Below are 12950 nucleotides of genomic sequence, written 5' to 3' on the forward strand. Positions count from 1 at the left end.
CACAGCTCTCACCCCCATCTCTTTCGTGTATATAACACAGGCTCCTGCCGTGCGTTTTCTTTATAACACTTTGACCATCTGCCGCACCATATGTTTGAGTTATTTGTGATGCTGACTAGAATACCCTCCCAGAGGGTAAAAACTCTAGCCTAGTTTGCTCATGCCCAAATGTCCAGAATCTAGAACATCCATGAAGCATAGTGGATGTTAGCAAGTCGTTGAAGAACTTTGCTGACTCTTTTGTTGTTCTCTAATCTGAGGCAATGATAGGTTTTTGTTTTCCAAGTCATTACCATTTTTAGCTCCAGTCGGCCCACTGAAATCTGAGTGTGATAATCATTAATGCCTTATCCTTTTAAATCTTTCTCAGAAGGCACATAAATTACGTTATTTATGCTTCCTGAATGAAGCCACCTCATTTGTATATTTACTGATTCAAAGGATCTCAGAGATCTCATTGTGCAGTTTTTTTCCTCATCCTTGCAACTGCTTGCAATTTCCGTCTTTTTCTGTGACTGCTTCACCCAATCAACTTATATTACTAGTTTTATTTCATATTTTCCGGAGGTGCTATACTTTAATACCTCAAAACATGGAGCCATAAGAGAAGTGATCAACATTTGTGAGCTGGTCTTTTTTTAAAAGGGATACGAAGGTGAATTGTGTAGCAATTTTACTTAGACTTGGAGGTGCCAACAACAATAGCAAAATAAATCTGTGTGCTAAAAACATCAAGCAATTAAAAACAAACAAACAAACAAACAAACAAACAACCTTCCTCATTTGGAATACTTCTTTCAGCTCTCTCCCACGAGAAGAATGCTAGCCTATCTTTCTTTCACCACAAGTGTCAGGCAGTCTCTTCTTGTTTACCATAGCTCTCTCTTTCTGGGACTTCTTAATAATCCCTTCTGAACAGACAGACAGACAGACAGACACACACACACACACACACACACACACACACACACACACCCAAACACACACCTATATAATCGCACACACAAACATGTATGCACACTAACTTACACATACACACATAAACACATACATTCACACACAGAGTTTCTCTTAAATCAGAAGTAATGACAGGACCATCACTACAAGGTGACTAGTGAAACCACTTTCTTCTACTAAAGTCTATTAAGCATATTCTGTTTCATCCTTTAAACAAGTTTTACATGTACATCTATATATTAAAGTCTAGTCTGGTTTTGTTGCTGTTTTTTTTTAATCTTGGAAGGTAGTCATGATTTTGTTTAATTAAACATCTAGTTTTGACCAAAAGCTATGTATAATTTCTAAAAAAATTAAACAAATTAAACATCATCAATAATATTTAGTATATTCTCAATGTTTTGAAAATGACAAGTCATTTTTTTTTACATCGTGTAACTTCAGAAGAGTTAAAGAACAATCCAGTATGTTAAATCTGTGCACAACTGTGTCTTGCCTGACGTTATTCAGTGATGGTGATGAAGTAAATTCATAAAAACAACAAAAGTCATTTGTCACTAATTAGAAAGCAAATGTCCTGTGTGTGTCAGAAAGCAGACTCAAAGAAAGCCTGCATTGTACTTATTAATTCCATTAATGGAGCATCAGAGCTCTAGCTCTGACTTCCTCTCCATTCCAGAGCTCTAGGCTGGCCGCCAGAGGCTTTTAAGATCTTTGTGGAGCAGCTCCCATCTCAACAGTCTCCAGAGTGGGCCGGTAATTCAACGGCCTTCCACTCTACATAGAGGGCTAAGCTGAATTACAGAAGAGTGCCTGGGAATACCACAGTGCACATATGCAGATCAGAGGGAAACTCGGGAGTCAGTAATTTCCTTCCACTCTGTGATCTGGGGAACCCAGTTCAGAGCACTGGGCCTGCACAGCAAGTACGCTTAATGCCTCTATATACCAAGCCACCCCACTGCTCCCTGATTTACTCTTAATACTGTCAGCACACTTGGTGTTGTTCTATGTCCCGGTCTTAGTCAAGTCCTAGCCTGTTGCACATTCTCTAGTATTTGTCCTGATACAGTCCATGGGAAAGATTCTCTTCCTCAATCTTATCCACTGGAAATGAATGCTTCCTTCTCAACAGTTCCTCAAATTTGTTTAAATCTTGCATATCCCTTATCACCTAAATCCATATCATATTTACTGGTGCAGACATGATTTATCTGTACATTTTTCATGTTATTTTAATTTTTATATTTTATTCATGTTTTAATGTTTTAATCATGATAAGTTCAGCATTCATGCTTTAGTCACGTGTCCATCCTATAACCATGTAGCAGAATGCCTTCCATGTATAAGACATTTAAATAATATCTATCTTCCAAATTCTGGACATATAAACAATAAAGGAAACATATTTATAGGTGTAATCTTTAGTTTATGACTTGGCACTAAAGCATAACAAATGCAAATATTCAATGAAAATACCATCCTTCTTTCAGGCCATGCACTGAATCATCAAAAGAGTATACTATGGCTCCAAATTAAATTTTACTAAAATTTTAAGTTTTATGTACACACACACACACACACACACACACACATGCAAACAGAAATACACACACACACACACACACACACACACACACACCTAATTACAATATGATGCTGGTCCTCATTGATAAGAACACATAATACTGTGTTCTTATTTATTGTAATTCTATAAGCAACTAATGGCTCATTTAAATGATTGTAGAATCCATTAAAAGTTTTGGTTTCAAAACTAAAATAATTCAGGAAACAAAAAATGACCAAGTGAACACAACAACTAGTGATCACCATTAATACTATTGACACAGTTTCATTAAAATAGAGTAGACAACCCTATCCTTGAGGGATATTTAAATCGCACACTTTTTCATTTCCTATTGTCAGTTATCTATGAGTGTTCAGACACGATGCACCAAGAGCCCACTAACGACTGCCTTCCAAATGGACTAAGTGCACTGTTTATAGAGTAGAAGGTACCAGACCTCCTCAAATGAGAAAAAGACTATAAAGCTCCGCCTATCTCTTCAACCACTTTTCCGTTCACGTTCCCTCTTTATTATTACTCTATCTTCGTGTTACTTCTGCCTACTACGAGAACAATTTGCATGTCATCATGTCATGTATTTTTCTATTGAAAATACAATCAGAACATAAAACTACTCAAGTCAAAGCTTCTGCAAGCTAAAAAAAAAGAGTTTCCATTTGATATCTAAACAACATGTTTGCTTTGTGGTTTGTTAACATATTTTCATGTTAGGCTCAATTGTGTGAAATTAATATATTCTAGGTTAGAAACAGATACTAGAAGTTCTATATTCACATCCAATCTACACGTTTATGACAATGTTGGCTTCAGATTAAAATGTTTCCTATTCCCAACTATGCATTATATTCTCTCCAAATTAAAAAAAAAATTACAGAAGCAGCCAGCATGAAGGATACAAATAGATTCATAATTATCACCTGCACAAACTCAACTCCTAGTGGATCAAAGACCTGAACATAAGACTAGATACAGTGAACCTGATAGAAGGGAACGTGGGGAATTGTCTTGACTCATTGACATGGGAAAGGACTTTCTTGACACAATACCATTAGCACAAGCACTGAAATCAACAATTAATAAATGGGTCCTCATAAAACTGAAAAGCTTCTCCATGACAAATGACAGCGCCATTTTGTCAGTGCATATGGACAAAATGGTTTTATCCATTTATACATCCAATAGAGGGCTAGGATCCAGAATATGTAAAGAATTCAAAACACTAAATGTCAAAAACAATGCAATTTTAAAATGGAGTACAGATGTAAAAAGAGGACTCTCAAAAGAGGAAATCCTTAGCCATCAGGGAAACACAACTCAAAACTACTTTGAGATTTCATCTTAACACCCACCAAAATGGCTAAGATCAATAAAATGAGTGAGAGCTCGGGATGAGAAGGTTCTGGGGTAAAGGGAACGCACAGCCATTGCTAGTGGGAGTACAAACTTGTACAGCCTCTGTGGAAATCAATGTGGTGGGTCTTCAGAGAGATGGGAGTCCATCTACCTCAAGATTAAACAAACCATAGTCCTCTTGGGCACATACCCAAAGGTGTTCCGCCCCACCTCAGGAACACTTGCTCAGCCAGGCTAATTACTGCTCTATTCACAGTAGCCAGTGGCTGGAAACAGCCTACATGACCCTCAATAGACAAAAGGATAAAGAAAGTATGCTATATTTATAAAATGAAGTTACTTAGCCATTTAAAAATGAAATCATGAAATTTGTAGGCAAGTAGATGGAACTAGAAAAAAAAATCATCCTGAGTGAAGTAACCCAGACTCAGAAAATTAAACATGGTATTATTTTTCAATTCAAAGAGTTTCCTGGGTTTTCCACCGCAGTGTGACATTTATTCTCTTCTCCCTAGTCCCCAATAGCAACAATCAAAATAGTATTTTACTCCAGGTCTTTAAATGCTAAGCTAGTACTTTCTGACTACCTGAGAATTATTTTATCAGTACTGAGAGCAAACGTCCATAGCCTTCTGCCTCATTTTTGTACCCTTTCTTTTGATGGTTAAGCAGCTTATATAGGTAGCTGACATAAACGCATCTTCTGAAAACCCAGACATCAATGAGGAGTCCTCTTTAATAACTTCTTTTCTGTGAATTCACCCATACGGGACTCTCAACAATGAGGGAAGGGTGTCATCTTTGGGTGTAGAGGAATCACCAATGGGGATGGGCATGTTCTAGTTGAATACTGAATTCCAGATAATAATAAAAAGAAGCCTTTGGAAACTTGAAGATAATTACTCATTGCATTCCTTAAGTGCGATATTTCGGTTCATAGTATCAAAATAAGAGTTGGGTGGTGTCGAGAATGCCAATTTATCCCCATATTTGGAAAGCTTAGAATGAGGACCACAAGTTAGAAGCAACTTGAACTATGTGATTTCTAGTTAGGTTGGGCTACATAGAAAACCTTGTCCCAATAAATAAATAACTAGATAAATAAATAAATAAATAAATAAATAAATAAATAAAGTAGATAGATAGATAGATAGATAGATAGATAGATAGATAGATAGATAGATAGATACTGAAACAAGCCATATGGCAATGATATCAAAATCTGGTAGGTGAGAGCATCAGCTATAAAATTGAAGCAATACCAGTTCATGGCAAACAACAAATGATGTAAATAATAAACACCGAGTGAATTCCGGAGCTCAGCTCCTACATTCAATTCATATTTGTATTATACACCACCTTTTCAGAAACCTTTCCGAACTATGTTAGCATTGTCATTTGAGAGAATACTTTATAAAAATAAATTCACAATTGACAGGGAAAAGAAAAGGACAAAAGCGAGGAAGGGAGGGAGGGAAGGATGAAGAAAGACAGGGAGAGATTGAGACAACTTCTCCCTGGCCTACGTAACAGAGGAGGCCTCATGTGTGGACAGCAATGCTTTGTTTCCAGAGCTCGGATTGGTAACTTAATGCACTCACCTCAGTTAAATGAGGGTTGGGGTTAAAACCACAGAGGCTACAGACGGTGCTTTGACACTCAGTGCATGTGTTAAAATTGGCCTTTTCTGGAATATGCAACAGAAGTTCAGTGGTGTTGCAAAGAGGACAGATGGTTTTCGAGAGGCCTTGTGCTGGAGTCTGTGCTGCAGAAGTTGGTGGTGGTTGCAGAGGTCGTCCAGTTACCGTTTGGCTTATCGATTTTGTAGGTTGCTGAGCTGAAGGTTTTGCCAGGCCTGGCTGTTGATGGTGGGGCTTTGTTGCTGTGGGCGGTTGAGGCTGGGGCTTTGTTGCTGTGGGCGGTTGAGGCTGGGGCTTTGCTGGGGTGGGCGGTTGAGGCTGAGGCTTTGCTGGAGTTGGCTGCTGAGGCTGGGGCTTTGCTGGGGCTGGCTGCTGAGGCTGGGGTTTTGCTGGGGCAGACTGTTGAGGCTGAGTTTTTGTGGCAACAGGTTGCTGAGGCTGGGGCTTTGCTGGAATGGGTTGCTGAGGTGAAGGCTTTGTTGGACCTGGCTGTTGAGCTGGTGTCTTTCCAGGTCCAGATTGCTGAGCTGGAGTTTTTGTAGGCCCAGGTACCTTAGCTGCAGTCTGTGGGCCAGGCTGTTGAGCTGGGTGTTTTGCTGTCCCTGGCTGCTGGGCTGGAGACTTTACTGGCCCCAGTGGAAACTTCCCATGACCAGGAGTCTGGGCTAGAGACTTTGGCCCAGGCTGCTGCGATGATGAGGTCTTCTCTAATCCAGCCTGCTGACCTGGGGTCTTGGCTGGAGGTTGGGCTGGGGATTTCCCTGTCCCTGCTGGTTGAGCTGGGGACTTTGCTGGCCCTGGCTGCTGGACTGTGGCCTTTGCAGATCCAGGCTGTTGGGCTACAGGTTTTCCAGGACTAGCTTGCTGAGCTGGTGTTTGGGCTGGACTCTGTTGGGAAGGCTTTCCTGTGCCAGGGGCTTGTGGTTTTACTTTTTCTGCTTGCTGGGAAGATACTGACTTGGGAGAGCTGTCTTGCTGGATCACTTCCTTCACTTGTCCTTGCTGTTTAGGGATCGGCTTAGGTGATGGTTGCTGTAAGGGAGGTTTTGCCATTCCTTCCGATTTCCCTTGCTCCTTCTGGACAACTTTTTGTTTCTTTGTAGTTTCCTCCTGGGATGCCTCAGAGTCTGATATCAAATCAAAAGGGTTGAATTTATTTACAACAGAGGAGACAGCACTTAACGGGTTAACATCTGAGAAGAAACCAGGCATCATACTAGACTTGTATTCTTCCTTAAAATCAGTTCTGGACTTCGATTCTTTCAAGCTGATCGTGGACGGACTCCTTCCAGGCAGCTTCTGCTCTGACCTAAACGTGTCCGTAGTTCTGCTTTTACTGAGACCAGGCTGAGTGGGACGCCCAGGGTCCGGTGGCTTTCCTGGTTGTTGTGGAGCCTGACTACTATCCAACTCTTGTTTCCTAGAAAATGAAAATAGTGGAAATTAATTCAAATCAAACCAATATTTAAAACGATTGGATTTTTTGTAACTAAAACACATGTAGGCACAATTTTTGTTGCAACCTAGATTGACTTGAAAAAGTTTTCTTGTCTGTTATTTTAAATGGGTAGAAAATTTCAACAAAGTAATATAGCAAAAATCCTTTGTGGGTAGTGATTAGTTGTTAAATAATGAAAACTTATATACATATACTTACTAATCGTAAAGTGTTTATTACATTATTTATTGGCACAGTGGCAATTTTAACAATTATCACTGGCATTGCTAGAGAGCTGTGACAAGTAGCTTTACAAAACAATTATATTTTTTGAAAACATTCTACAACTATGATAAACTTTAAATTTTGAACAAACCATTCCTGTCAACAACAAAAGTACAACTAAACAAATTCTACACTGTAACGGTGGAGAAAACCAGATAAATAGTTTTGTTTTATTTATGTCCTTTTACATTTGAAAAACATGCATTTCTCTTTGAAATAAACATGGAAAAAGAATTAATGACATGGGAGCTCCTGAAATATGAAATAATTACCATACACATTCCATGGTTTTATTCAAATCAAACTTGGCTAGTTAGGGACACAGCTACAAATTTTGAACTTTGTGCTAGTTAATAATTTTATTCAGAACTTTCTTAATCCTTCCCATGTAAATCAGGATCTAATAGAGAGGTGAAAGAAATGGAAAAGTATTACTTGTAGCAAAGACTCATAAAGAAAATAATTTTCACTACTATATATGCATATGGTGTAGTAAAATGAGAGTATTGTAGATTGTAGCTCACCGGTACAGTATCTGCCTGGAAAGTGCAAGGTGCTTCAAGTGATCCCAGCACTATATAATATTAAGGCAACAATAATAGAACAGTGTGGGAAGGTTCTTCCAAGAAAGGAATTTTTAAAAGGAAATATGTTACTATTTTTCCAAAGCTTTCATTAATAAAAAAGAAGACTCAAAACTATTTCCAGGGTCATTTCCAAAAACCCTGTGATTTTTTTAAATCACTGCTACATATTTACATTTGAACATATTGCAAATGCTTCTTTATAGATGCCCTTTCTTTCCAGAGGAAGGAAGAAGAGCCACAGTACCTAACACGAAATATTTCCAAACTGATAGATTATGAGGAGTTTGGCATTTTTCTAGAAACGTTCTATTTTCAGTTGATGTTACAATGCAAAGCTCCATTGGAAGGATTACCTTATAGATCTTCCTATCTTATATGTAATTTTGTAGGAATTTCACTATACTGCACCTTTGTATGTGGTCCTTGAGAATTATCTTTAAACAAAGGCCAGAACATCTATTCTTGATTTTATTTAATTGGCATTTTCTGAAAATACTGTTAAACCTATCTTAATCTGTATCTTGTGACACAGTTTCTTCATCTAACCCCATGTATGTATCATAGGAAGTGACAAAAAAGGAACTTCAAAAATAGCAAAACAAAGACACCAAAATTGAAAATAAGCTGCATGTGGCACACGTTATATTTATTATATTATATCATAATTGCATAAACACCCCACAAAAATTAGCTTATGCTGTGTTAAAGAGGTTCCTTCCAGAAAAGACTTACATAGCCATAAAGACTGGTCCCAAATCATAACTTAGTTTTAACTCCTTTCAGTTTGTAAATTCAAGTTTTTTTTGAAGGCAAATAGAAAGAAACCCACAAAGACACCAGACCAAGATGTAAAGGTGCGTGAGTGACTGTGGTTTTCTGAGCTGTTTGCCGTAACAACCGTCCTGCTAAGAATGAAGTAAAATGTAATCGGTGTCTTATCCACTGAACTGGTAACTAGAAGGACCCTTGTCACTCATCTCTTCCTTTTGAGAATCAGACCTGGCATCTTGAAGAGCATTAATGTTTGATGAATCAGTGAGTACCTGAACGTGAAAACCAATGAATGGACATATCAGGTTTTGGCCTCTTGAGTTCTTCTAAAGGTTTTCTAAGATTTAAATGGATACTTCCCATGTTCGCTTAAGAACCTGGACTTGACCTATTGTTTGATATTAAACAAACAAGCAAGCAAACAAACAACAAAAAAACAAACACCGAACTAAACCAACCGAACAAGACACAGTTGAGCAGATGGTCACTCAGCAGGGAAGGCTCAAAGGAGCACTAAAGGAAATCATCAATTCACAATTTGTATCTTTTATCACAGGAGTTTTTTCTGTAAGCTACCTCAAATCACATGTTCTTGAATAAAATGAATGGTAGTAACAAAATTGTCTATCACTGGGTCTTCAATAGGTCAGCATTATGAAGAGTTTTTTTTTTTTTTTTTTTTTTGGAATCTTATTCTGATTCCAACTGAGGTTATTTCTGTTTAATCCCACTTCCTTTTTTTTTTTCATTTTACTATTGCCATTCCCAGATTAGAACTTATCTTCCATAAGTCAGTAGAGAGGCTGGTTTAGATAAAATGATATTTCAGGCATATGCAAATATAATAATGTGGAAACAGCTGGAATGATGAAATGTTTTTAAATGTAACACGGCAGTCAGTGACAATTTGGCAGTGCTGAGTCACAGAGAGTATTCCATATCAGAAATAAGGATAACCTTAGAAATGTCTATTCACTTCTATACTAGCGAGGGTATGGGATTTCACAGACTAAGAGAATAACTTAAAGCCGTGAACCTAGTTTTAAAAAGTCTGGCCTCCAGCCTCGTAATGGGGGTGCTGCTAGGAGGATTCACACGCACTTATCCATGTGTAAAGGAATATAAATTTGTATTAAAAGTATTTCTAACAATGAATAATACAACATGTGTCTGTGGCCATATTGAGTGTTTTCCATGGCTGGCGTTGAGATTCCCATGCCTTTTGTACACTCCTTATCATTAAAAATCCAGCAAAAACAAAAACAAAAACACTGTGAACTTTTGGGTCATCAAAATGACTTCCTGAGACAGGTAAGACAAACCTTATTATATTCCTTAGAGACAAGGAACCTGAGACACACGTGGGTCAAGAAATGCATATTAATTTGCCACGAGTCATATAAAAATCAATATGATAATCTGTCTTGGACCTGAAAATCCTTACTTCTCAAAAATAAAGTAGAATAGATAAATTCTGCCATTCTTAAATGCACATCTCTTAGGTTCTTAAGATTTGAAATAATTTAGGCTTTCTATATACACATGTATTTAATGACTATGATCCTGAAAGTCTAGATGACAGGCCAAAGTGACTCATTACCATACAGATGCATATTTTCCCCCAATGTCTTTTATGGAGATATTTCAGCAAAATATACATGTGTCACAAAAAAATCAGAAATTCTTCGTGCATATCTTTTGCAAACCATTACCAGTTGCAATTTAGGGCACAAATTGCCTAATAATAATCATTCCTTAGTGTCCAGTTGGTAATGGGAAACTCTGAAAGTATACTGCAATACATATCCAACACCGGTAACACATGTACGGGCAGAATTTTTTCTTCAGCATCTGTTGTGCAGAAGCAAGATGGAAACGCAAACACCAGTCTTGCACTTGCATCCATGCTAGACCTGTTGCATGAGCCCCTCTGGAAAAGATGATAGATGTAGCTAATAAAAGCACTGCTCCCTGTCACTATCCTAAAACGACAGACTGAATGCACTCTTGAGGTTTTTCCAAAGTCAGGATTCCAGCAAGTAAAGAAAAGCAGCGCATCTTACAATCATTAAAGAAAAAGGCCAAAAAAAAAAATACTAGTTTTAAAGCAATAAGTACATTTCAAATTTGGGGGCTAATTCGAACGCTACTGTTTTCTTTCAAATTAAATAGGGCTTTTTACCCGACAGATTCCCAACATTTCAGATGGTGCATATGAAGAGAAAATCACTGCCCTTCAGAAATTTAGCCTGCTCCTGTGTTCATTATACTTGGTAAAACTACGCATTTGTATTTGCATTCTGGGAGCTTAGCTGAATTCTTTTCCAACTTTATGAAGCAGAGCGCTCTCCACCTTTCAGTATCTCAAGTGAAGATTGTGGACGTCCTGTCAGTTGTTTCAACGGATGTTTCAGGACCATGGATAAATATTTTTTTCTGAGGAAGGGACGTAAAGTAAAAGGATTTGTTTACAGCAACAAAGGTGGAGAAAACGAGATTATACCCTCATGGCCCTCTAATTAGCAAACAACTTATTCAATGAGAAAGGGAAAAAGGAAAAGCTAGAGAGGGGATGAATATGTTAAGATCACAGATTAGTTTTATAACTGTCATTCATTTATTTTGTTTTTAAGTGTGTATTGAAACCTAATCTTAAGGTAATACAAATTCACATGTTCTATAAACTGAAAGTCATTTTTGCATTATAAAAGAGCAACGGTTTTTAAACTAGCATATGCTAATTCAGAAATACATGTACAGCACCTGCTCTGCTGTGACCAAACCATCTGTTTAATGTCACAAAATATCTTAGGGCCTTCACTGAATATAAAAGGTATATTTATTCTAATCCTTTCACCTAGGCAGCTCATGTTCTCTGGGGACAGGTTGGAAAGGGAGGACCAGTCACCTCCAGGGGGATAAGGGTATTGTTATAAGAATATTTACACATCATTCTCAGAGAAAAAAGACCTCAGAACACTAAGGAGGTTTAAGCTTACAGGTAAACAAGCAACCCAGTTCTATCCATTTTCAACACGTCTGTGTGGTATTAATGGAAGATTTCCAGATTAGTAAAACACTGTAGGGCGTCTCTCCACACCAACCTAGAGCAAAAGGTTGCAAAAGGCCAAGGGGAGGGGGATCACAACCAAAAATCACAATTCCAAGAATGCAACCCATGACTATCCCACCAGAAACTCTACACTGCATCATTTTTATTCCGCCCATCCAGAAGCTTATGATCGCCTTATCGCCACCCCATTAGGGAGAATAAAATGAAGGGAGGCGACATATATGTACCACCGTGCGGGCACATACACATACGTGCACGGGAAGCGGTATATATATGCTTGGACCTCTCCATCATGCTGTGCGTGCCTGTGCATGGAGGGCGACTCCGCAGCGGCCGCGGGGACGCTTCCCTTGGGCAGCCCCTGCGCCCTTGACATGACAGCAGCGATCTGTCTCCTCTCCTCCTCGCTCAGCTGGCTCAGGTCCGCCTCCATGCCGGCTGGGATCCCGGGGTGCAGGGCGCTCCCCGAACCGCCAGCCCCGCCTGCGGCCGCCGCCAGCCCTTCGGGGAGCCCTTCCCCTTCCAAGCTCGCCTCGTTGCCCATGGCTCGGCGGGACACGTCCCGGTGCAGAAGCCCGTAGCCGTCCGAGCCCCGCCAGCCGGGGTCCGCCCCGGGGCGTGCAGGCTGCCCAGCCCTGTAGGCTCCGCGCCCTCCCTGCTGCCTGGAGAAGAGACGCGAGCTCAGTCCGCTCCGCAGGCTTTGCCGGCGGCCGTCAGCTCCTCCATGTTGGACAGCGCCAGGGAAGCTTCTCACACCCTGCCTCCGGGTTGCCTCCTCAGCGCTGGAGCAGCCCAGAAGCAGCAGAGCTCGGCCAGCCTGGTTCTGTCGGCCCCGCCCCGCGCCCCGCCCCCTCGCCGCGCCCGTACTGCGCGTGCGTCGCCCCGAACAGGTGATGTCTGCCACGCCCACCCGCTCTGCGTGGCGTCGCGCGTAGACGCCTAGGCACCGACTTAAAGGCACCAGATGATGCCGTGCTAAAAGGCCGGGCGAACTGCGGACACTTCTTTCAGGCATATAGCAGGATGCCTCAACCTGAGTTTTCGAGAACTCAATTTGGGGGCGAAGAGAGCAGGAGGGCGTATGTCTGAAGCTTTGCCTCCTGGGATTTGTAGTTTCTATTTCTTTCCTTCTCTCTCTTTTCTCCCCCCCCCCCCTTTCCCCCGAAAGACTGTGAAAAGATTTTAAAATTTCCCAGAAAAGCTTCGGGTAACTAAAGATCAAGGAGAAAGGATCCGTCTCATTTTTGAAGAAAAGTTC

At 40.1% G+C, this 12950-nt stretch overlaps 1 protein-coding gene across 13 annotated transcripts in view; it reads right to left on the bottom strand.

Moving 5' to 3' along the window:
• The window catches only part of Pclo (piccolo (presynaptic cytomatrix protein)), a 358568-nt gene extending 346037 nt beyond the window's left edge, over positions 1-12531 (bottom strand). For 11 of the 13 annotated variants that reach the window (XM_039108295.2, XM_063286636.1, XM_039108291.2 and 8 more), the window contains exons 1-2: positions 11998-12531; positions 5500-6958 (exon numbers count right to left, since the gene is read on the bottom strand). In XM_039108295.2, coding sequence (XP_038964223.1) covers positions 5500-6958; positions 11998-12236 — 1698 coding nt within the window. In that variant the 5' untranslated portion in view covers positions 12237-12531. The remainder of the gene's footprint in view (positions 1-5499; positions 6959-11997) is intronic. The other 2 variants (NM_020098.2, NM_001110797.2) reach the window with 1 other exon arrangement.
• Positions 12532-12950: the final 419 nt, after the last annotated feature.

Source organism: Rattus norvegicus, chromosome 4, assembly GCF_036323735.1.
Source record: "Rattus norvegicus strain BN/NHsdMcwi chromosome 4, GRCr8, whole genome shotgun sequence".
In the NCBI taxonomy this organism is placed as follows: domain Eukaryota; kingdom Metazoa; phylum Chordata; class Mammalia; order Rodentia; family Muridae; genus Rattus; species Rattus norvegicus.